This window comes from Hevea brasiliensis, chromosome 11, assembly GCF_030052815.1.
Source record: "Hevea brasiliensis isolate MT/VB/25A 57/8 chromosome 11, ASM3005281v1, whole genome shotgun sequence".
Lineage (NCBI taxonomy): Eukaryota > Viridiplantae > Streptophyta > Magnoliopsida > Malpighiales > Euphorbiaceae > Hevea > Hevea brasiliensis.
The window spans coordinates 22,377,346-22,404,222 of NC_079503.1; the positions used below are offsets into that span (position 1 = coordinate 22,377,346).

At 33.9% G+C, this 26,877-nt stretch overlaps 1 protein-coding gene across 5 annotated transcripts in view; it reads right to left on the reverse strand.

Annotated features, from left to right (window-relative positions):
* LOC110671336 (transcription factor GTE1) overlaps positions 1-8,215 on the reverse strand; it is a 32,656-nt gene extending 24,441 nt beyond the window's left edge. For 3 of the 5 annotated variants that reach the window (XM_058130011.1, XM_058130010.1, XM_021833764.2), the window contains exons 1-3: positions 8,005-8,214; positions 7,586-7,711; positions 6,393-6,605 (exon numbers count right to left, since the gene is read on the reverse strand). In XM_058130011.1, coding sequence (XP_057985994.1) covers positions 6,393-6,605; positions 7,586-7,711 — 339 coding nt within the window. In that variant the 5' untranslated portion in view covers positions 8,005-8,214. Of the gene's footprint in view, positions 1-6,392; positions 6,606-7,585; positions 7,712-7,877 lie in introns of all 5 variants that reach the window. The other 2 variants (XM_058130013.1, XM_058130012.1) reach the window with 2 other exon arrangements.
* Between the last annotated feature and the right edge of the window lie 18,662 nt (positions 8,216-26,877).

A 26,877-nucleotide genomic window follows, 5' to 3' on the forward strand; every position in this document is an offset into this window, starting at 1 on the left:
TAGGTTAAAAGCACGTCTTGTAGCAAAAGGATATACTCAGACATATGGGGTTGATTACTCTGACACTTTTTCTCCTGTAGCTAAACTTACTTCTGTTCGCTTGTTTATCTCTTTAGCAGCTACATATGATTGGCCCCTGCACCAATTGGATATCAAGAATGCTTTCCTTCATGATGATCTTCAGGAAGAGGTGTATATGGAGCAACCACCTGGGTTTGTTGCTCAGGGGAAGTTGGGTAAAGTTTGTAGACTTCGGAAGTCTCTTTACGGCTTGAAACAAAGTCCTAGGGCCTGATTTGGGAGATTCAGTGGAGCAATACAAGAATTTGGTATGCAAAAGAGTAAGTGTGATCACTCTGTATTTTATAGGCAATCTGAGGTTGGTCTAATTTTCCTGGTAGTCTATGTGGATGACATTGTCATCACTGGGAGTGACTCTGCAGGTATTTCATCTCTTAAAACCTTCCTCCAAACCCAGTTTCAGACCAAAGACTTGGGATTGTTAAAATATTTCTTGGGTATTGAAGTTATGAGAAGTAAGAAGGGTATTTTCTTGTCTCAAAGAAATATGTCCTCGATTTATTGACAGAGATAGGAAAATTAGGTGCTAAGCCTTATAGTAAACCAATGACTCCAAATTTACAATGGTTAGCAGGGGATAGTGAGTTGTTTGAAGATCCAGAGAGATACAGGAGATTGGTAGGAAAATTGAACTACCTTACTGTCACTTATCCTGACATTGCTTATGCTGTTAGTGTGGTAAGTCAGTTTATATCTTCCCCAACTGTTGCTCATTGAAAAGCCTTGGAACAAATCTTGTGTTATCTGAAGGGCGCTCCAGGAAGAGGTTTGTTATATGGTAATCATGGGCATTTGAATGTTGAATGTTTTTCAGATGCCGACTGGGCTGGATCTAAGGTTAACAGGAGGTCAACTACTGGATATTGCATTTTTGTTGGAGGAAATTTGGTATTTTGGAGAAGCAAAAAGCAGAGTGTAGTTTTTCGATCTAGTGCTGAATCCGAATACAGAGCCATGGCACAATCAATATGTGAGGTAATGTAGATACTTCAATTACTAGATGAGACAGGTTTTAAGACCTCCCTGCCTGCGAAATTGTGGTGTGATAATCAAGCTGCTCTCCATATTGATTCTAATCCGGTGTTTCATGAGCGGACCAAACATATTGAGATTGATTGTCACTTTGTTCGTGAAAAGATTCAACAACAAATCATCTCAATAGGACACATTAAAACTGGAGAGCAGTTAGGAGATATTTTCACAAAAGCTCTGAATGGAGCTAGGATTGACTATATTTGTAACAAGTTGGGCATGATTAACATCTATGCTCCAACTTGAGGGGGAGTGTTATGGAAAGTCAATCACTATATTATTTCTCTGTATATTCTATATTCTGTATTCCTATTTAGGATTTCTTATTTAGGATTTCTTTCTAATTAGTAGAACACAATTATAGGAATCAATTGTATATATATACTCATGTACAGATTAAATGAAATTAAGGAGAATCATCTCTTTCTACACTAAAAAATAAGTAAAAAAAAAAAATCACTGACATATTTTGATAAATATAGAATTATCATTTTACTAATGAGAAGGATGTTTTATAATAGATCAATAAATTCTTATTATCTTATGTGATTTTGTGTTATAAAGTATGAACTCCGGAATTGTAGACAATGATTACTATTGTGCATGTGTTAAACTTCCATTTAAATTTGAACAAATAATTAAATAATAAAAAAGGATAGTAGGTTAAATTAAGAGGTCAGAATATATTAATATAAAATGTTATAATTTGACAGCTACAACTAGAAAAGTATATTAAAAAAAGGGAAAGAAAGAAAACGAAATGAAGAGGGAGAGCCAAAAGAATGGCTACTGGAAGAAAAATAGGTAAGGAAAGGTTTTATGTGCACTTTTCACAGTAAAAAATAAGGTGAAATATTAATATTTGAAGCAATAGTGTCTAACAACCCCTGGAAAAAGAATCAACCTAAAAGATAGATTCATATAGATTCACTATAGAATCATAAGATTCGGTCAAGATTTAGGCATATTTAAGATTCACCCTATAGATTCAAATTGCTAGGACAAGAAATTGAAATGAATTGTAAGATTCCAACAACAGTGGGTTTTGGCGATCAAAACTCTATAAATAGCCCGTATATCCTATGTATTTTCAGTTTCCAAGAGGTTTGTTTAATAAAATTCTGCTTAATTATTCTCCCAAGCACATTGTGCGTTGTCTGATTGTGTATCTTGAGCTTCACACTACATCATAAATTTTCATAAAGATTGAGAATTTGTGATAATATCTTCACCTAAAATAGCTTTGAAAATTATGGCAGTCCCACACTGGTGCTCCGTAATATAGAAGGCTGTTATGAAGCAACTGTTTATTAGTAAAAAAAGCTCAGAGAATATATCCTTTAATGAGGTACGATTGTCTATATATATAAAATTCTAAATATTGCAAAGAAACATTTTATGAGTGCATTATAAATTATTTGACGAGAAGGCTTAAATAAATGCCATGGTTTATAGGTTAAATAAGGTGTAAATTATACGATGACACACTCAAAGTGAATGCAATTTTGGTTTTCCAACCAGGAAAAAAAAAAGAAAAAAAAAAGATAACTATTAACAAAAACAAAAATCAACTACTACATTTTGTGACAGATTAAGTTCTTAATAAGTTAGGATCCTAACTGTATAAGGCTACCATATTAATAAGTTGGGATCCTTTCTATAGAAGTTAAGTGTGGACCAGAAATATGCGTAACCATGGTTACTAGATTCGTCTACCTCCCTTGAGTTCCGCATTCCAAACCACGAGTCCCATATCGTGGGACGTTTGAGTCCCAAAACGCCTGAAATGCCAAATCTGGCAAACCCATTTACTCAACACTCGCTTTCACTATTAACTCAAAATCAAAGGGGAAAATGGACTTAAGAAGAAAACATACAAAGAATTTGAAAAATTATTATTCAAATTATTGATTTTTTTTTTGTTCCTCTCAGCAATGGGCTTCAATTTTCTCTGGGTGCCAATGATCGATGCTTCTACTATTCAGCCATTACTGCAAGCTTGCCAATTCTAATCTCCCCTCATATTAGGAAGGAAACCCACAGCGAGAAAAAAATTTCAGTGTTGATGAAGAAGTTTCCTGGTAGACCAATGAGAAAGGGCATGAAGAACTAAAGAAGTTTCCTAATAGACCAAGAAAAGTATATACAGCAAGGAAAGAGTTGAAAGTTTTGCTGAAATATAGCTGATAAGATGAGATGGAAAAAGAAGATGAGAAGAAATGAAAAGTAGAGTCAGTGTTGATGAAGATAAAGTTGAATAGGAGAGAAACCCTTACTTTATATGGTACCCATAGAAGGCTAGAAGCTTCTAGCAATGTGGTTAAAAAAGTGTCTTGCTTAGTCATTAGTGGGCAAGTGGCTCAAAATTTATAAATTAAAATACTATGTATTTTTAAAATTGCCACATAAATTAAATCGTTTTTAAGATAATTAAATAAAATCACACAATAAATTATTATTATTTTGAAAAGTTAAAAATATTATGAAAATAAAAAATATTAATTAATTTTTTTAAAATTAGACATTATCATATCTATCAATAACAATTAAAATATTATCATTTTACACTCAATAAACCCAAAACACGATTCAAACGTACTGAGTTCCAAAAGAGCAAACTGACGAGGCCTACCCTTAGAGTACCCGAAAAATAATCAAGTGGCATATCATGTTTCTGTTCTCGTACCACGACCGCAACGTATCACGTTCTAGGTAACTATATGCTTAACAAATATGAATAATTACTTAATCAAAAGAGAACAGAACAAGAGATAAAAAAATAAAAAGATAAGAAAATTTCAGTTCAATGCGATATTTACAGGTCCACAGATTACTCCAACTGACTCATTGTCTGCTTCAACATCATTCCCTACAATGGTTGAGCCTTTAACGGGTGATGCTACTCTTCCTCATACTCTCCAAAAAGGTACTCATTCCACGCGCAATCCATGTCTTATTTATAATTTTTGAGTTATCACCACTTGTCATCTTCATAACATGCTTTTATTTCCAATTTATCTATTGTTCTAATACCTAAGACCATGGCAGAAGCAATGTCTCATCCTAGATGACACAAAGCTATGGTTGAGGAAATGATAACGTTGCATGATAATGGTACTTGGGAGATAGTTCCATTACCATAAGGCAAAACTGCAATTGGATGTCGTTGGGTATTTACAGTTAAGGTGGGACCATGTGGGAAAATTGATCGCCTCAAAACCCGACTAGTTGTCAAAGGTTATACCTAGGTATTTGGTCTTGATTATGGTGACACTTTTTATCTTGTGGCAAAGATTGCTTCTGTTCACTTATTTATCTATATGGCAGCTATGTTTCAATGGCCTCTTCATTAATTGGACATCAAAAATGCCTTCTTACATAGAGAACTCGCAGAAGAGGCATGCATGGAGCAACCAACAAGGTTTGTTGCTCAAAGGAAGACAGGATTAGTGTGTCGCTTATGTCGATCTCTTATGGTCTCAAGCATTGTGTGTCGCTTATGTCGATCTCTTATGGTCTCAAGCACTCCCTAAGCACATGATTTGGTTGGTTCAATAATGTTATCCAACAATTTGGAATGCTTCAAAGTGAGGCAAATCATTTAATATTCTACCAACATTCCTCTCATGGCAAATGCAGTTATTTGATAGTGCATGTTGATGTCATTGTCATAATAGATGATGATTGTGAAGGTATTGCTCAACTCAAACAACATCTCACCCATCACTTCCAAACCGTAGACTTGGAAAAACTAAAATATTTCCTAGGCATTGTGATATGAAACTGCCTAACTCCACCTCAAAAGCTAGTTCACAAGGAGAGGTTTGCAAACCCATATATATTAATATATAACATCCAAGACCTCCCTGCAGAACTGATGTGGAACGCATCATTCCCGACCCCTTGAGACTGAACGTCCTCGTGAAGTAACTGGGATCATGACTCGTTCACCCCAACCTCTCCCGAAGAACGTCAGGGAACCTTTGTACATGGCCCACCGACCTATACAGAGTGAGGCTCTGATACCAAATGATATGAAACTGCCTAACTCCACCTCAAAAGCTAACTCACAAGGAGAGGTTTGCAAACCTATATATATAACACCTAAGACCTCCCTGCAGAACCGATGTGGGACGCATCACATTGAAGTGGCACAGTCTGCTAGTGGTATTGCCACTTTGCAAAGGAAGTATGCATTGCAAACATGTTGATACTCCCTTGGACCCAAATGTTAAACTTGTTCCTGGATAAGGAAGCATTTGAAAGGTCCTGGTCAATATCGGAGATTTGGTGGCAAGTTAAATTACATCATGGTCACACGACCAAACATCTCTTTTGCTATAAGTGTGGTTAGCCAATTCCTGTAAGCTCCTTGTGATAGTCACTGGAATGCAGTAATTTGTATTTTTAGATACATTAAAGGGTCCCAAGACAAGGTCTGTTGTGTGAGGACAGAGGGCATACACAGGTTATTGGATATTTTGATGCAAACTGGGTAGCATCCCCCTCAGATAGACGGTCTACATCAAGGTATTGCATTTGAATTGGATGCATCTAATATACTGGAAAAGTAAAAAAGCAACATGTAACAGCCAGGTCAAGTGAGAAGCAGAGTATCGAGCTATGGCCTTGGCCACTTGTGAACTTATATGGTTTAAGGAACTTCTTCAGGAGTTAAAATATGGAGTTGATAAACAAATGAAGCTGATTTGTTAAAACCAAGCAGCACTGCATATTGATTCAAATCCATGTTTCATGAAAGGACGACACACATAAAAACTAATTTACTTTATTAGGCAAAAGATTGAATCAGGATGTATTGCTACTAGTTTTGTCAAATAAGATGACCAGTTAGCAGACATTCTTTCCAGATCACTCCAAGGGTCTGGGATTGATTATATTTGTAATAAGTTAGGAGCATATAATAAGTATGCTTTAGCTTGAGGGGAAGTGTTAGAATAGGAATATAAATATTATGATTGTAATTAGGAGATTAAATTAAATCCCTAAAATTAAGGGATTTCTAGATTAGGGTAATTATATAGTTTCCTATTCAGTTTTGTTGAAACTGTATATATATTCCTCACAAGCTTGAGGGAATAATCAAGCTATTTTCCTCCAAACTTTTCTCTCTAAATTTCTAGAGATACCAACATGAAAGCTCCAAGTAAGCCAAATTCAAAAATTATACATGCTTCATGATCTATTCAAAGCATAACTTTCACAACCTACCACACAACAGAAATTCAAATAGACAATTGCAAAGTGCTGATATTTACCTGATGAAATATTCCTGCAAACTGATGCATAAGTTGCGTTCTCTTTCCACCAGCAACTTCCCTCTGAGGTACATGTTGCTCTTGCTCCTCAATGTTGGCTAAATATTTTTCCCTGATTTTATCGTTCATAATTGAGCTACATTTATCAGTGTTGTGTTGTTTGTTATCTGCAGTCATGGAGAATTGTTCAACTACATTTACCCCTTGCTCAAGCTGCAAGCAAAACAGGTAGACTTCAGTAGAAATTCAGCATGCAAGTGAACATGCAGGTCCATCAGCCTCATGAGGGTGGGAGGAGGGAAACACAGAATATTTCTAAATAATTTACATTTGTCAAAATCAGGATCAGGATTATAGATCGATGTTGGTACCAGAACTAAAATGAAATAGTAGAAAAACCTCCATGACCCAATGCATTCGTGTGTAGAAAACAAAAAAGAATTTTTTTTTTTTCAAGTCCTCTACCATAAGTTTTGGACAGCATCCCAATGTCTATTAACATGAAATGAAAATAAAAGGCTTAATTATCAAAAAAAAAATCCCAAACATTAGCACAATTTTCAAAAATAACCCAAATTTTTAATTTTCTCAATTACTCAGATGAACTTGTAAGTTTCTATCAATTATAGCACATGGTCAGTTTCTAATCAATTGATTGCTAGAATGAAACGAAAACAGAAAACAAATGGGCACTTAATTAAGGCAAAACAGTGGCATTCTCTTTTTAAAGTAAACCATCAAAACCCCTAATCACATTAAGCAATAACCTTACAGCTAAAATCACTATCCAGGTTGTACTTCTCAACCACCGCTGCCACCCATGATCCACCTCCGATGATATTGAGAGATGCAATACCTCCCCATAGCAAACAAAAACCACTTCCCCTTCCTATGTTTTTAGTTTCCATGTTATTATTGTTATTATTTAATTTTCTAAGTCCAGTGCCATGCAAGCGAATTTTGTCAATCAATTGAACAGAAACTGACTGTGTGCTGTAATTGATACAAATATAAAAGTTCACTTGAATAATTGAAAAAAAAAATAAAGTTCGGGTTAATTTTTAATATTGAGATAGAGTTCAGGATTTTTTTTCTTGGTAATCAGGACAAAGTAAAATGCTAAAATTGAAAATTTTCCAACAATAGGAAATCTTATCAAGCAATGGTATGGATAAGTAATACATAAAACTCACCTCATTAACTTTTGAGAACAATTCATCAATGCAACGGCTAAAACCTTCCAATTCTGAGACATTTGCTTCAGTGTTGCTAGGTCCCACATTTCCCATGTCCAGATTGAATCTGATTATGGGTTCCATCTGATAGTGGAAACAGGGATGTGAAATCTTAGAGGACAACGGAGGAGTTATGATTATAAGTATAAACAAACCAACCATTTGAGATTGCACAGAATATTTTGCAGAAAAAGAATATCATACTCAATTCTAGAACCCTTTTAGCCTAAAAATTAATATTAATGCTTACCAAGTAATATCACCATTAATAACAAAATGATGCAAAGAAACGGCAAAAAAGAGATAATCTATATCTCAATAGAGTAACAAAGAAACAGAAAAAGAGAGGGAACAAATCAAGAAGAAGAAAAGGGCACCAATTGACTTCGCTGTTAAGCAAGATTTCATCAAATTGAAAAATCTAAGTATCTGAGGAGCAGACGCTTTGCCAGCCAGCGAAGAAGCGTAGAACGGTAGGAAGTAGCCAAGACGGAGAGAGCCCCTAAAACTGAAACACGGTCGTCAACGGTGGCGGCGAGCGGTCGTTGACAGATTTGGGCCTTTTATAGGTTTTTTTTTTTAATTTTTAATGCATTATGGGATAAAAATAGAATAAAAATTAATTCTCTCTATTTCACACGTTAACAACTTTTATTTTCACATTATTTATTAAAAATATAATAATAATAATAAATTTTATTTAATATTTTTCTAATATATCTTTACTCATATTAATATAAAACCAATAAATTTGATTTTTCTATAAGAATATATTAATAAATTAATAAATAAATTATTATAAAATAGAAAATAAGTTTAAAAAAATAAAAAAAGGAAAATAAATCTATTTTTACGGAAGGAGGGGAATAATAATTAAAAAGAATTAAATTGATAAAGTATGTGTTAATTTCAATTTAAATCTTATGGTTTCGAATGCTATAATTTGAAGCTTAATAATTTCGAGTTTTGAATTTAAGTTTTATTGAATTTAATATTAAATACTTAAATAAAGGATGAATTTAACATAAGTTCGAAAAACGAGATTAATAATCATTATATTAAATATTTATATTGAAATTTATATAAAATTAATTAAAGTATATATAATAGATACACAAATTAATACACAAATCTAATGGCTATTAATTTCATTATTGAGCTTTTCATAGCTACACCTAATTTAGATATTCATCGAGTTATAATAACATTTATTAATAAATGATATATAATTTTTGGTAATTAAGTTACTGAGTATATTATAAAATCTTATGATATTTTTATATTAACCAACGCTGTAGATTATATTTATATACTTTTATTATGAGGTCAAAATATTTTTAATTTTGACTTAATAAAAAAAATTCTAAATTTTACATTTTTAATTTTATCAATTTGAGACTTGTTAGAAATATAGACTAGGTTATTCATGACAGGTCAATCTGGATCCACATGATTATTTATTATAATAAGAAGAAGAAGAACCAAAACTCAATAGCATATGACTGCATTGTGCAGCCATGCAAAATCATATAAAGTTAAAAGGCACATAGATTTATCCAAGGGTTACTATACTAAAAGACATAACTATTGACCAAAAGTGACATTATCTTCCATGCAATATAGCTAAGAGTTGTAATACAAACAAGAGTTGCAACTCAAAACTATATAAGGCCAAAAGGCATATTCCCTCAATACACTTTTTGTAGAAAATTACAAAAAAGAAACATGTAAAATACGCATTATTATCTAAAGGGAGATAATAGCCATAAGAGGGAAAAGTGCAAGTGTTTTGGTTTCTTGGTTCTTGGCTTATTAGAGACTTTTATTCATTTTTCAATTGGTAAAGCCTTAATTTTCTGTAATTCAAGGTACACTTAAACTGTGATTTATACACTTAGACTGTGATTTATCTACATAGTTCATGATTATAAATATGTGATTATAGTTCATGATTATAAATATGTGATTACATAGTTGACTAATAAAATAAATATGGTGAAAATCCTAAAATATTTTATATGAACATGGGTTGTGATTTATATAATTAAGTCCATGTGCTGGGTATTAATTCTTTCTTCAAGACTAAATTATTAAATATTGATAATAATTTTATTGTCTTAAAGTATGGGCTCTAATAGGTGGTGAATTGAATTGTGATAGATTTTTTTTAATTTTTGTTTGAAACCATTTTTAAAATCTTGATTGACACTTTTATATGTATTAATATAGTAAATATATGCATTAAGGAAGCACAACAATTAGCTCTGTCGAGTGTACCTTAAATATTTTAAAATATGCTCTATTTTAGGGTTGTTAGATAGGGATAATGAGATGTATAAAGGTCGTAATTCAAAAGAAAAATTAATTAATTTAGTTTAAGTATCAATCATACCTAAAAACCTTATGACATGTCAAGCAATCATCTAAACAAGCAACTCAGCACATATATATTAAAATAAACAAGTTAAAGTGCTGGAATATAAAGATAGTAAGGAAAAGAGAAGCAAATATAAGGATTTATTATGGTTTGACACTCCATGTCATGATCCAATTTTATGGTCAGACCAACATTAGGACTTAGGCTAGCATAAAGCCTTCAAAACTTATAGCAAGTTTTACTGTTCTCAAACTCATAACTAAGCCCAAACTCAAGGCTTAATATGTAAAATAATATATTATAAAATAATTTAAGGAGTCCAACTCAATCCAATATACAATATAGCATCTTAGGGAGCCAGCTTAATCTTGATATCCATCAATACATAACTAACTGGTGAGCCTAGTTCAACCTAGAATTACCATTTGCTATCACATCGGAGTTCTAAGAACGAAAAAAAAAATAAACAAACAAAATAAAACCACAAACTCAACAATATGATACCCTACGAGGAAAATATAGGATAGACTCTAAAATAAAAAAAAAATGGTCCTCCTACAACCTAGATAAAAATATTAAATAGGAATGAGCGCTCAAATCAAAGAGTTTAGTATTAATTATAACTATAATTTCTATAACTTTCTAATACTAATGTATTCCTATAAATGGACAATGCATCAAATAAATAGATCACCCAATAATTGTATGAGAGGATAAATTGGAGTGACACACGCATCTATCCATAATACATATCGGGAACCGACCCCATATCTTGGCTCTCTAAAATCCAACATATTCACTTATTCTATTTTGCTGAAGTTAGTAAAATATAACATTGTAGTAACCATGCAGTGTGTCATGGGCCCAGTGTAAGAACACCCTTAGGACCGTGTGACACTTGACTTTAACTCTTTCAAGACAAGCCAGCCAAGAGAATCCCAGGATAATTTGTTCAACAAGATAAGTATATTAGCATGGCTTAGCAAGCCAATTGGGAAAACATCACAAGCAACGTATATGAGCATAATATATAATAAGGCATAAATATATCAAAAATGGGCTACTTCTTTCATTCATATATCATGATTAGTATAATTGAATTGGCTATCCTTACATCATTTATAGGCAGGGGGGAACCTATAAGGAGTAGTGGGACAGAGACTCACTATACTAGTGGTTAGTTATACCTGTTACTCCATAGTAGTCAACTAGTCACTCCTCCCTAAAGAGCATTAGGGACACAATAGGGTATGGTAGGAGAAGATATCACTATGCTTTACCCATCATACCCCTAGGATTACTTAAACATCACTATGCTTGCGCCATCACACCCTAGAATTAAAACTTTATTGAGAAAAATCCAATGGGAAAATGTAACAATCCCCTACCTGATCAACAATGAAACTGAGCAAAGGAATGCCACTTCTATGCACGGAGCACCTAAACTTGCATTTGAATAATTTTCTTACATAATGTTTACTTTTAATTTTTTTAATCATATATTTCAAAGGGAAAAACTACAAGAGTTTCCCCTAAACTTTTAACATCCACCTGTTAATAACACCTATTAATAATCATATTTTCAATTACAATAATATTGTTAATCAACTCTCATCATACTTGTAATCAAATTCATTTCTTCATCATATGTGAATATTTACATAATATATTTTCAGACATAAATTTACAAATGTAACAAAGTATATTTATACTTAATTTACAGTCATCCAAAATTAATTTACATCAAGTGTTTTGGTACATGACAATTGGAATACAAAAATGAGTGATCAAAATGCATCCAGTGTTGGTAGTGCATCTACCACAAAGTCCAAGTATGAGGTGACTTCGGACTTTCCTGCAGATCCACTCCCTCCTCTCCTGTCTCTGTCTACCTACTCCTTACTTTGTGTACCTGCATGAGGAAAAACCTACATGCTAAGCTTCACAGCTTAGTGGTGCACTAATAATTTTAAAAAGAATAAAAGCAAAACTTGTATATATACTATAAGAAATTTTATAAATAATGTTCAAGGGTTAGCATCATTCTCATTATATTTGTGTAAGTTTTCTTAATTAAATCACATTTTAAGATTTATTATGTGCTCATAGTAACCTATGACATAACCATATGGACTAGATATGGGACTTCCGATATTGAACACTCGGTGCCTCTGATCGGTTTTGTCACACCTTACCCCTCTGTAAGATATAACATGATCCCGTAGTATACCTAATGAATTACCGAACTTCGCCTACTGATAACCCATTAAATATACTACAAGGGATTTTGAACAAACCAAATTCATTTTTAGTTAAGGAATAAATTAAGTATTTTAAAACCAAGAAGTTTTTTACAAAAAATCCGTGTGGTGATAGCTATAATTTTATTAAATTCAAAATTTTAACCTGTTGGAATCAATCTGTAATAATACTACGCATAAATTGAACTCAATCAAAGTTCAAATAATTTCTTTTTATTCATTGAACATAAAGAAAAATAAATTCATTTCATTGCAATTTAAAAGAAATACATCATTCACAATTTTATAACTCAAAAGATATTTATTTACAAATTTACAAGCTTCAAAATAAATAAATAAATAAAAATTATTACAATTCTTTTGATACAACTACTCATTTGTCTATTACATACATATAGTTCTACCTTACATCAAAATGAAATTTCAAGGGTATACTTAGGATATACCCGAAGACAATCTAACTCTGCTTCTAATGTCTCACTTGCCTGCTTTATCCTTCCCTTTACCTGTGACAGCATAAAACAGCTATCGCTGAGCGTTGAACTTAATGGTGCACAACTGTAACCTTTAAACTCAATATAAAACATGATTTATCAAATCATAACAAAGAGTTTGAAATATTCAAGTTTTCCATAAGTCAAGAAACCAATATCACAATTTTCAATCATTACAAATCATTTATTTCAATCACATTTTGTCAAAGCATTCACAATCAATGGTGTTGCCAACAATCACACAGTTAGGGCTATGACATAAAATTTCATGATCAATACCGCGTTGTACACCACGACAAAGCAATCTCATCCCAATAATCGAGGCTAAATGGGGACACAAAGGCTAGCTAGCAATATGAGTACTCATCCTATCTCAACCTCAACTGGCAAGCTAGAAAGGGAAGTCATACAATCAATCTCACCTCAAATAATGAGGGACACAAATCAAATTACCATGTCAACTGTGGTTTCAAAACAAATTCAAAATAATTTCCATTCAAATGATCACATTATAAATCAATTAACCACATTCAATTGCCATAAATTCACATTTATAGTTGGCAACACATCAATTTTTCAAAACACTTCAAATCACATTAAAAATTGGCTCACCCCCTTACTACAATAAATTCAAATAGCCAACATCCGCCTTTCCACAATTATAAATTCATTTCATAATTCAAAGTTCTCAAAACAACGTACAAAATTCTTAAATGTAAAATAAAAGTATAATTGGTTCATATAAAGTCCATACAATCCAATTACATATTTTAAAACAAAAGAGGGAACTAGTTGTGCACAAACCTTCTTTCAATTCCTTCTTTTTGTCTTAAGTCTTCCCTTCCTTGGAAGTCTCTTTATCCACTGAAAATTCACAAATTCAAAGTCTTAATACTCATTCTAAACTTTACTAATAGCTAATCAAATAATTTCCTAAGTTAACTTTACAATTTAACAACTTCTGGGTTCAGGGCAGGTTTGGGACTTAACCTTAGAACCCAAATTCAACCTAGTTTCAATCATAATTTGCTAAGGTAATCTTCATGAAAGTTATTCCCCTATGTCTTAAATTTAATTTTCTTTTTGAATCACTCAATTTGGCGTTATGGATCTCAAGTTATGGCCAAATTATTAAATACCATTTCGGGTGTCTTACCCTGCAATTCCATATTTTTTAGATTTTTACCTTAAATTTACATTCTATATCTGAGCACCTTATGCTTAGAATTTAAACCAGATCCCTAAAATAATGTTTTAGGCCTTTATCTTAGGTTTCCAAATCATTTTGAATCACTTCAATTAGAGCTTTGTAGAGGAAGTTACAGCCTGATAACCATCTAGAGGTCACAGGGCAATTTGCTTAAGGTACAGGAATTCCAGATTTGACATTCCTGACTTACCCCAATAATTTCCATACTTTGCCTTAAGAACTGGGTTCAGGTTAAAAGATAAGATTTGTAGTTTCATGTTTTGTGAGTATTTTGGCTTTAGAATTACTCAATTTGCTCTTGTGTAGCTTGAGTTATGGCAATTTTTTCAAAACTGGTCGGACGACCATTTACTCACATTTTCCAGGTTCAGTCCGGAATCAGGGCAGATTATTGGACTTATATTGTTCAAGTAATTGGGTCAAGTTAGGGTCATAATTTGGCTTCATGATCCTCATAAGAATTGTTCTCCTATGTCTAAGGATTCCATAGGTTCCAGAATTACCTAATTTAGAGTTTTTTAGAGTGAGTTATGCTTAATTTATTAGGTACTGTTCATTTAGTTATTTTTTTTCTAGGTCCAGAATTGCAAATTCCGGATTCAAGCCCTAATTGAGGTATCCTATGGTCATTTTCTGAGCAAGTGTCCAACATGAAAGTTTGAGCATTATGTCTTAAGTTTCATTTTCAGTTGGTTTCACACCAATTAGAGCTATGTAGCTCAACTTATGAGCTTCTAAACACATTGGACTCAAGTGTCCAAATTCAAGGCCTAATGCACCCTATCCAATTCATTAATTCCCTCACTAAAACAACATAAATTCTCATTCAGTACACATCAAATGAACATAATTTAACATCAATAACCCTAATTACACTTCATACCACAAAAATCCTAATTTCACAAAACCCTAAATTCACATCTTCCAATTCCAAGCAATTCTAATCAAATTCAACTATATAATTCATGTATCCATCATTATTAAACTCTAGAATTCATGTTTAATTGACTTAACTCATCAAAACCCTAATTCCCTAAACTTGGCTGGATTTCATACTTCAATTTCCATGCATAATTTCTTTCTATTTTCATGTAAATTCTTCATAATTAAACTTAAATTCAAGAAATATGAAGTAAACTAAGCTTGAATGTAAACTTACCTCTAATAGTGATTTTCCAAACTTCAAAATCCTTCAATTTCTTTGGTTCCTTTTGCTTCAAATCTTCCAATCAAGACTCAATTTATGGTTTTCTATTAATTTAGTATGAGATTTATGAAAGAAAAGTGGAGTTTCAAGAGCTTGGAATGGTTGATAATGGAGGAAGGAAGACAGAGAGGGAACTGGCCAACAATGAAGAAGAAGGAGATTTTTGTTTTATTTTTTTTAATATCTTTTGTCTCTTATATATATAATTATCCCCAAAATTAAATAATTTAAATTAAAATTTTAATTATTATTATTTTTATACAATTCTCTTCATTCCTTCCATGTCCTATTTAATTTTCCTACACACTTTCATAATTTAATTCTTTTCCAATGTTTTAATCTCACTCATTTTAATGGAAATTTAGGTAAAAAATAAACTCTTGAAGTGAATTGACTAAAATGTCATCGGGTTATAGTCCATCTTTTTCAGTAATATCTGATGAGTCATTAGGTTTTTTATTCACTTATTTGTACTTATTCTCTTTTTATTTCTTTAATTTCATAATTTTCAATAATTCCTCCATTAATTCTCAGTTAAGGATTCTATAGTTCTCGCATGAATTTAGGGTAGTAACTGAACTTATAGTCGCTTTCTATGTAGGTCACTCATCGTCGAGAACCTAGGCTCATTTAACCTATTTATACTCCATTTCCTTTATTTTCCCCCCAACCTCTTTTGATCTTTATTAATTTAATCTATAACTTCTTTTTATGTTTTAAGTATGGTTCTAGATATTCTAGCTGTCCGAACAGACATTAGTCACCGGAACAGTAGAATGTACGGAACTACCTAGTATGAGGGTGTTACAATTCTCCCCAACTTAAAAGAAATTTCGTCCTGAAATTTACTTGGTATTAGTCTCTGAACAACTGTGGGTGCTGTCTCCTCATGTTCCCATACAGCCTTCTGGCCCGAATGATGGTTCCGCAGTACTTTAACCAAAGGTATTTGCTTATTCCTTAGTTGTTTCGCCTCTCGTGCCAAGATCTTTATGGGTTCCTCATCATAAGTCAGATATAGATTTACTTCAATTTCTTCCACTGACAAGATATGTGATGGGTCTGATATATATCTCCTTAACATGGAGACGTGGAAGATATTATGGATCTTCTCCAACTCTGGAGGTAAAGCAAGCTTGTATGCTAATGGACCCATTCTTTCCAGAATCTCGTATGACCTGATAAAGCAAGGACTTAGTTTCCCTTTTCTGCCAAACCTCATGATCTTCTTCCATGGGGAAACCTTCAGGAACACCTTATCACCCACATTACGTTGAATATCCCGTCTCTTCAAGTCTATGTAGGATTTTTAGCGATCTGATGCAACTTTGAGTCTGTCTCATATGATCTTAATCTTTTTCTTAGTCTGCTGCACAATTTCTGGGCCAATCAACTTTCTCTCACCCACTTCATTCCAACATAAGGGGGTTTTACATTTTCTGCCATACAGAGCTTCATATGGAGGCATCCCAATGCTTGATTGATAGTGTAACACCCCTATTTGCATAGCCTGGTATATGTTACTGTTCCGGTGACCAGTGTCGGTCCGAACAATTAAGAGGACTAGAACTATGTTTAAGACACCTAGAAAAGCTCTGAATAAAAATAAATAGTGAGTGCTAAAAGGTTAAGTACAAATAAGAAAAAGAGAATATAAAAGGTTAAATGAGCCGGGAGTCACAGCAATTGGTGACCCTCCCGAGAAGTGACAATGAGGTCAGTTTTAACTTGAATTTTGAACCGAAAATCTAACGCCGCGGTCCTTAGGACTATTTCGAACACAGTGAAAAAGAGAAAATCATAGAAAAAAAAATTGTTAAGTTGGTCAAATAATTAGGTCAGGGATCCGGAAGAAATATCGAATAACTTGCAAATCGGATCGAACTGGCGAGGGGCAATTTGGTCAATTCACCCCTAGAGGTGACTCCTGACCTAACTGTCCAATAAAATTGGAGAAATGAAAATTTTGGAATAGCAAATTAAAATAAAGAACTATGAAAAAATAAATGTAAAAGAAAAAGAAAATTGAAAAAGTTTATTACATCATTGGATGACATCATGAATGATGTCAAAATACAATTTTATTTTCCCCACCATAATTGACCAAGTCAAATAAGACTAAAAGATATAAAATAAACATAAAATTGAAAAAAATAAATCACTCTTCTTCTCCACCTAGTTTGGCTGCCCCTCCTCTCTCTCTTAGCCACCATTGTTACTCCATTAAGCTTGATTTTCCACCAAATTAGACCTAAATCCCCTAAAGTGTTCCATAAAAGCTTGTTAGATCAACTTGAGAAAGCATTAGAAGAAGGAAAGAATAGAAAAAAAGGAAGAAAGTGAAGAATTGAACATCAAAGAAAGGTTAGTAGTTTGAATTGAAAAATTTTAGTTTATTACTTGTGTTCTTGGTGTAAGTAACTTAGAAATTAACTTAAAATCAAAAGAAAACAATTGTTGGGGGACCAAAGGAAATTTCAGCCAGCTTATGTGAGAGTTTGAATTGATTGAATTTGGTGCAATTCAAGGGTTGTTTAGGTAGAATTATGTATATAGAGTATGGATATATATTTTGAATGCATTATATTTGAACTTTATGTAATTAGGATTCTTGAGCATGTGAAAAATTGGGAAAAAAAATTTAAGAATTGGTCAATTGATGTAATTGACCTTACCTGAGTTGAGAAATGGTCAATTGTGACCATTTGTGGTGTGTGTGAATTGTTAGAACCAAGTTTCAATTCGGATTGGTTAGGGTCAGTATGTTGATAGCTTGACCTAGGTCCCTTTCAGGGACTAAAACTGAAAATTTACCAACCCAATTGGTGTGAGGTCAATTGGAAATGAAAATAGACACAAAATGACACATTCAATTAGGAACCATGCCCAGAAAATGACATTAGGATAGTGAACAATTAGGCCAAATCCAGATTTGGGCACACTAACCTATACAAAAAATGACCAAATGAATAGTAGTCACTTAAATGACCATAACTTGGTCTAGGAAGTTCCAAATGACCTGAATCTTATACCGATAGAAAGCTGAGACATATCCCTACAAGTTTCCTGAAGCAAACAAATTCAAATTTTGACCATAACCTATCCGAAAAGTCACTTACAGTCAGCATACCAAAACTACCAGTATCTAGAAAATGCCCAGAATTCTGGATAACACCAAATCCGGCCAGCCCCATTCAAATAGTCATATCTTGGGCTACAAAACTCCAAATGGAGTGATTTAAAAGGGAATTAAAGTTAAGACAATAAGGAACAACTTCTATGAAGAAAACTTTGCCAAATCCTAACAGCAACATGACCAATGGAACAGTACAAAACAGGACACCAAATCTGAAAAATTTGAAATTGTGCCGAGGAAACCTAAAAATCTAAGGAGCAACTAAAACCAACAAAATTTATAACCAAAATATGGTATGTGGGTGAAATTGAAATTCCTATACCTATTAAGCATAAAAAAGTCAACAAATTGACTTGAATAGTGTCGTGAATAGTAACCCCAAAATGAAAATTTCTAAGAACGTTAGTTTAAGCATATTGGGACTAGAATTAAGTATATATGAATTAGTTATTGGATTATTGTGAGATAAGATACTGAAACACTATAAATTGCGTGTTTTAGCTAAAAAAGACCTGAAAAAGGATAGGACAAACTGAGTCAAGGCCTAGAGGCGACTCATATCAGGTTTGTGCACAATAACTTTTCACTTTCCATTTGCTATTGGAAAATTTATTTGAATACATTTTGGAGCAATTTATGCTAAACAATGCTTTGAGAAATGTTGTGTTGCCTACTTTGTAAATGGAAATTTGAAATGAAAATTGATTAATGTTTTGCATAAAATTGTTGAATAATATGATTTTGAAATTGTTTTTAATTCATACTTGGCATGACAGTCCCTTACTATGTTCCTCTTGCACTTGTGGGGTTGAGTTTGATATTTGATCATTTTCTTCCCTCTCTAGCTTGCCAGTCTGAGGTGAGTTTGGATGAGTACTCATTAGCTAGCTAGCCACCTCTCTCATTGATTTCGATTAGTGGGGTGAGTTTGCCTTGTCGTGGTGTATAACACGGCATGTTTGGAAATTTTGTGTCATGGCCTAAGTTGTGTTATTGATTGACAACACTGTGTTTATTAAATTGTTTGATCAAATTTGTATTATATTAAGCTTTGAAAATTGTGATTTGTTATAAATGTGATTTGAAAAATTGTGAAATACGATTGTGAGATTTTTGAATTATGAATTGTTCATAAATATTTTATATTATGCATTTTATACTTTATTGTGCACCACTGAGTATTTTTATACTCAGCGATAGCTTCTTTTACTGTCACAGATAGAGGCAAGGAAAAAGCAGCAGAGTGAGCTGCTACAGTAATAGGGGAGCATAACTTGAAGATTTTTGTACGGGTATATTATTTATACCCATTGTATTTTGGTTGATGTAAATATGATATTGTCATATGTATGTATGTAAAATTGAGGAGTTATACAATAGATTATAATAATATTACCTTTTGAATTTTTATGCTTGTAAATTAAATTGTGATTGTAAATTATTTATTTTGAATGCAATGTGTATAAATTAATTTGAAATATTTGAGATGACAATTTTATTTTGACTTGTGGAGATTGGGTTGATATGTATTGAATTGAGTTATTGGTGATTGAGATTTGATGAAGTGCACTATTTGGAAGTGTTTTTACAGGTTTTGAAGAACTAGTTTTTTCCAATTATAGGCGGCACTCTGCCGAAATTTTTATAAAATTTGCGAAAACTTTAAATTGATTAAAAATTTGATATTTGGTTTAACTTCAAATAAAAGTTTTTATTTCTTACAAAAAAAGCTCACCACCTTCAAAAAGTAAGAAAATTGTTTTAAAATCCCTTGTAGTGTATTTAATGGGTTGTCGGTAGGTGAAGTTCGATAATTTATTAAGTATACTACGGGATCATATTATACCTTACAGAGGGGTAAGGTGTGAAAGATAGCTGTTGTTATAATCAAATTCAATCAAGAGCAAGTGTATATCCTAACTTCCTTCAAACTTAATCACACAAGCCCGAAGCATATCCTCAAAAATCTGGATAATTCTTTCAGACTGACCGTCTATCTATGGATGGAATGCTGTGCTAAAATTCAATTTAGTTCTTTGGGCTTTTTGGAGACTACCCTAGAATTTAGAAGTGAATCTTGAATCTCTGTCGGACACAATAGATACAGCACTCCATGCAATCTCACCACTTCATCAATGTATAACTTAGCCAATCTATCTAGACTATAGTCCATCCTCACTAGCAGAAAGTGTGCAGACTTAGTCAATCTGTCCACAATAACCCAAACTGCATCATGATTCTTTTGGGTACGAGGAAGTCCTGTCACAAAATCCATAGTGATTCTTTCCCATTTCCATCGGGAATAGGCAATGGTTGTACTAACTCTACTGGCACCTGGTGTTCTGCCTTTACTTACTGATAAGTTAGGCATTTGGCTACATATTCTACAATATCTTTCTTCATCTCCATCCACCAGTAATGCTCTTTTACGGTTCTGTACATTTTAGTTCCACCAGGGTGCATAGCAAATGGTGAATCATGTGCTTCCTTCAAAATGATCTGCTTCAATCCCACATCATTAGGAATTCGCATTCTACCTTGGTAGAGTAACAAGCCTTCACCATTTACTAAAAATTTTGGTTTTCTGCCATCTTGAGCCTCTTCCACTAACTTCATGTGCTTATCATCATTCTGAGCTGCTGTTTTAATCTGTTCAATCAACACTGGCTTCACCTGTAAGTTAGCCACGATTCGCCATCATCATCTATCTCTAAATTTGCATATAATGCCCTCAAGTCATGCACCATGGATAAAGGTGAAACTTTCAAGCTAGCGATGGTCTTACTACTTAAGGCATCTGCTACAACATTAGCTTTCTCAGGCTAATAGTCAATCAAACAGTCATAATCTTTTATCAATTCTAGCTATCTCTTTTGCCTCAAATTCAATTCTTTCTGTGTGCCCAGATACTTTAAACTTTTATGATATGTGTAGATGTAGCACTTCTCCCCATACAAATAATGTCTCTAGATCTTCAAAGCAAAGACAATTGCTACAAGCTCCAAGTCATGAGTAGGATAATTCCTCTCATGTGGCTTAAGTTGGTGTGAAGCCTAGGCAATGACGTTCCTTCTTGCATCAACACACAGCCTAATCAACTATGAGAAGCATCACTATAGATAGTGTATTCTTTACCCGGTGTAGGTAAAGTTAAGACTGGAGCTTCAGTTAAACACCGTTTCAGCTCATTAAAACTCTTCTGGCACTGATCAATCTACTAAAATTTTTCATCTTTTTGAAGCAACTTAGTAGTGGAGATGCTAACATAGAGAATCCCTTCACAAATTTATGGTAGTAATCGGCTAAGCCAAGGAAACTATGAACTTCAATGACATTCCTGGGCAGCTTCTAGTTAATAATAGCTTCTACCTTGCTAGGATCCACCTTGATACCCTCTGCTGATACAATATGCCCCAAAAAGGTAATCTCCTTCAGCCAAAACTCACATTTAGACAGTTTGGCATGCAACTGTTTCTCCCTTAAAGTCTGTAATACAATCCTCAGGTGCTTATCATGCTCCTCTATATTCTTCAAATACACCAGAATATCATCTATAAATACCATCACAAACTGATCAAGATATGATCTGAAAATAGTATTCATCAGGTCCATAAAAGTAGCCAAAGCATTGGTCAACCCGAATGGCTCACTAGATATTCATAGTGGCCATACCGAGTCCTAAAAGCAGTTTTGAGAATATTTTGCTGCTGTACCCTCAACTGATAGTATCCCAATCTCAAGTCTATCTTGGAGAACACAGTCGCATCTTTCAGCTGATCAAACAAATCATCAATCCATGGTAAAGGATATTTATTCTTTATGGTCACCTTATTCAACTGTTTGTAGTTGATGCATAGATGGAGAGTACCATCCTTCTTCTTGACAAACAATACTGGTGTTCCCCAAGGTGACATACTAGGGTGGATGAAACCCTTATCTAGTAACTCTTGTAACTGCACCTTTAATTCTTTCAAATTAGCAGGTGCCATTATAAATGGAGTGATAGAAATTGGCTCCACACTAAGCATCACCTCAATTTCAAACTGTACCTCTTTTTCCTGAGATAATCTTAGCAATTCATCAGGAAAAACATCTAGAAAATTACACACTGTAGAGATATCCTTAAGATCTAGACTCCCTACTTGGGTGTCTATCACATGAGCTAGATAAGCTTTACACCCCTTCCGAATCATCTTTCTAGCAAGTGCAGCTGAAATGAGATTAGATGGCAATAACTGTCTCTCCCTGTATATTACCACATCTGCGTACTCGGGAAGACCAAAAGTGACTGTCTTCAATCTACAGTCAATCATTGTATGGTACCTAGCTATCCAATCAATGCCCAAAATAATATCATAGTCCCTGAAGGGCATCCCAATCAAATCTGACAAAAATATGCACCCTTATATCACCAATAAATAATCCCTATATAATCTATTCACCTTCACTTCTTGCCCTAGGGGACTAGTCACCAACACATCAAAATATATTTTCATGCAAGGAACTGTAGCAAAAGAAACAATGCTAGCACTAACATACGAGTGAGTAGAGCCAGGATCAAACAACACATAGACATCCCATTCAAAGATTGAGAATGTACTCACAACTACATCTGAAGTCTCCACTTCTTAACTTTGGCATATGGTGTACACCCTAGCTGGTGCACCACTCTGCTCTAGTTGATTCACTGTGCCCTAACTGCCAGAAGCACTGCCTCTACCTCTGCCTCTGCTGACTGACTGTAAACCTTTAGAAGCAGAACCCTGAACTGATCCTTCAGCTGCTGTAGGTGGCACAGATCTGCAGGCACTAGTGCAATCCTTAGCAAAATGTCTAATCCTATCATAGTTATAGCAGGCTCTTATGGCCTAATAGCATACCCCTCCGTGTACCTTGCCACAAGTTTCACAGGTACAGACAGGAAAGGAATTCTTGGGTGCTTGTTGACTCGATCTGGGTGGCCTCTGTCCTGTGGTTCTCCCTCTACCAAATCTATGAGTACTGGGTCCCCCAAAGTGTTTTCTCTTTCCCAAACCACTGCCTGAACTCTAGCTAGTAGTTTTCACACTCTTTTCCTTTTCTCCTGTTCCCTTCTCAGCTACCCCTTCCAATTCTATCCTTTCTAACTTAAGTGCTTGGAATATCAATTTTGAGAAGTTCTCATGTCAGAACCCAACTACTTGCAACCTCAGGCTAGATCACAAACCAGCTTCAAACCTCTTGCATCTGTCCCTACTGGTAGCAAGTAGACTCCCTGCATAGTGGCTTAGGCAGGAGAACTCCCTCTCATACGTAGCCACTGTTCTGTCCCCCTGCTTCAAACTTAAGAACTCCTGCAGCTTCATGTCAACATACGTGTCGGGGACATATTTCTGCCTGAATTCTCTGATAAAATCTCCCCAGTTCAGAACTGGAGGCTCTAACAGACTATTGGGGATGATCTTCCACTATTCATAGGCATCCCCTTGCAGTAGAGAAACAACATATTCAAATTTTAAGGCCTCCGTGTAACATCCTCACTTTAACTAGTCCATATGTTCTACTGTTCTGGTGACCAATGTCGATCCGAGCAGCTAGAATATTTGGAATTATAATTAAACTAGAGTGAGGAGTTTTAAATAAACCAAATAATGATAAGAAAAATTAAGAAAAATTTTTAGAAATGAAATGCACTAAGGTTAAATGAGCCGTAGCCCCAATGATGAGTGACCCTAACGGGAAGTGACAGCGAAGACCGTTAGTAACCCTAGACCCGGGGAAAACTTTATAAAATAATTTTTGGGATCTCAGAGAAGGATTATTGGGGTTTCAATGACAATAAAATGCTAAGAAAACACAAGGAAAATTTAATCAATTGGTACACACAATTTTAGCTCGTTAAGCCAAACGGAGGGCATTTTGGTTATTTCATCTTCAGAGATGATTTTTGACCAACTTGTCCAATTAAGTATATAAATTATATAATATCAAATATGAATAAACATTGTTAAAAATGAAATTGAAAGTGAGTAGTAAAGAAAAGAAAAGAAATAAAAGATAAATTGATTTATGAGGTAAGCATGAGGTCATTTAAAATTTTTGGCCAATCAAAATGCAAGAAAATCATTCATAATACATTAAAGGGAAAGAAAAGAAGTCAAAAAATCTAGAACAACCATCAGCCATCTTCCTCCCATACAAGCCGCACCATATTCCTCTCTCTCACCTCCATTTTTTTTGTTTATTAAAGCTTCATTTCCTTAGTCTTCTTTTAACAAAACCCTAAGTTCCTAACACAAAACCTTAATCTTTCATCTTAGTGAAGCTTTTGGGAGCAAAAAGAAATAAAAAGGAAGAGCTTTTACAAGCTTGGAATTGATTCCATTCAAGGTTAGTAACCATACTTGTTCTTTCTCTTTAAATTCATGTTGAGGGAGTAGAATTGAGTGCAAATTTACAAGAAAATTGAATAAACATCATGTGTATATCTTCCCCAAAATTTCAACAGCCTTGGACTTAGTAGGGTTTTGAAGATTTCTTTGGATTTAAATAATACCCTAGCTGCCCTTAACAGTAATCTATTGATTAGGATAATGAAGTATAAGTAAATGCATAATTTGAAATGGATGAGTTAGGGTTTGGGCACAAATTTGAGACTTTGTCCATGTATTGATGAAAGAAAGTTTTAATGGTCAATTAGTCACCATTTGGTTATGTGTGATTAAGAAATGAAGTGATTTATTCTATGGGAATTGAAGTTAGGTATGCTGCCCTTGGTGACCTGCAGGATTGGGTGTGAGTCCAGCTGGTTTGGGTAGCTATAACTAGAGTTGTGTAGGTTCAATTGGTGCAAGGATAATTGGACATGAAACTAGACACATAATGACATAACTTTGGTGAAGAAATCCTGCCCAAAAAACCAAACCAACTTGACCTAAGAACTACCCTAATCCGGGTGACCAACATGCTGTCCCTGGAAAATGACCAAATGAACAGTGTTTATTCAAATGGTCATAACTCAGTGTAGAAAAGTTTAATTGACCTGAAAGTTTACCAGTAGAAAGCTGAGACATAGCCCTACAACTTTCATGAGAAAACAAACCCAAATTTTGACCATAACATGTTCAAAAACTGACCTGCAGTCAGTGTACAAAAAACTGTAGAATTGATTCTGCCCAAAAATTCTGGAAAAATTGCAATCCGGCCAATTATGGTATTTTGGCCATAACTTGAGCTACAAAACTTCAAATGGAGTGATTCGAAAAAAGAAATGTAACTAGACACAATAAGGAACAATTTTGATTAAGGACATTTGGCAAATTCTCACTGTAGAATGGCCTAATGGAACAGTGAACTCAAACACTCAAAACTGAAATTTCTGAATTATTCTCCATTGATTTTAAGTATTGTTTGGCAACTAATGCCAACACTTTTTTAAACCAAAATGTGGTATCTTGGTGAACTTAGGTTCACCAAATCTATTATAAATTAAAAAGTCAACCTTTGAGTGAAATTAGTCAAGTGAATAGTGACCTCTACATTATAAAAATAAATAATTGAATCATTAACTGTGTAAAATGCCCTAGTATGTCTTGAATGATTGGTTTGGATAGGTTGGCATGCCAATAGGGTTCAGTTAGCAGTACTGCACATGGTATTATGCCATTCTGTGATTTTATGACTTTTAGCCATTCTGATATCAGTGTGATACTTGGCCTTGTGCCCAATGTTTGCTACAGCTTATTAGCTGTTCTGTTGTACACCGAGAGACACAATGTGACCGATGGTGTGATGGCCCGAGGTACTTGATACCCAGTGCCAGGTTACCCGTTTATCCAGTCCAGTCGACTAGTATAGGTTACTTGGGCAATCTAAATAAATCTTACCAAATTTTTAATTAAATAATACTACAATAATTGTCAGGAACTTAGTCTACAAAAATGTCAGCATACATACTGCATATCCATTTTATTTTAGCTAATTTATTTTATATTGGCACCACTAAGCCGAGTTGCTTAGCGCATCGCTTTTGCCACGCGCAGGTACTGGAGACATAGCTGGGGAGTCCAGCAGACCTCAGACTGGGTGATTAGTCAAATTTGCGCAGAGTCCAGAGTTACCTCATATCTGCAGTGTACTTGGTAGGATATTAGGATTTTGGGTTGTATTTTGTACTTTGCATTTTGTACTAGTTTTGATTGTAATTACAAACTCATGAAATCATATGATAATGTAAATATATGAAATTTCATGTTATTGTAATTATCAGTATATTTTGTTAAAAAATAAAAGGTTGAGGAGTTATTCATGAAATTAATTTAAATTGTGATGTGAACAAAAATTTTGAAAATTGTGAGGAGAATTGGAGATTGAGTTGATATGTATGTATATTGGAGTTCTAGATTTGAAAACCATAATGGAAGTGTTTTTAACAGGTTCAGAAGAACAGTTTTTCCAATTTACAGCTGGTACTCTGCCGGATTTTCTATAGAAATTTATGGAAAATTTAGATAAATCAAAGTTGTAAATAAATGATATAATTGATAAAATTTTGCACTGGGTGAATAAATTAAGAAGGATAACTTG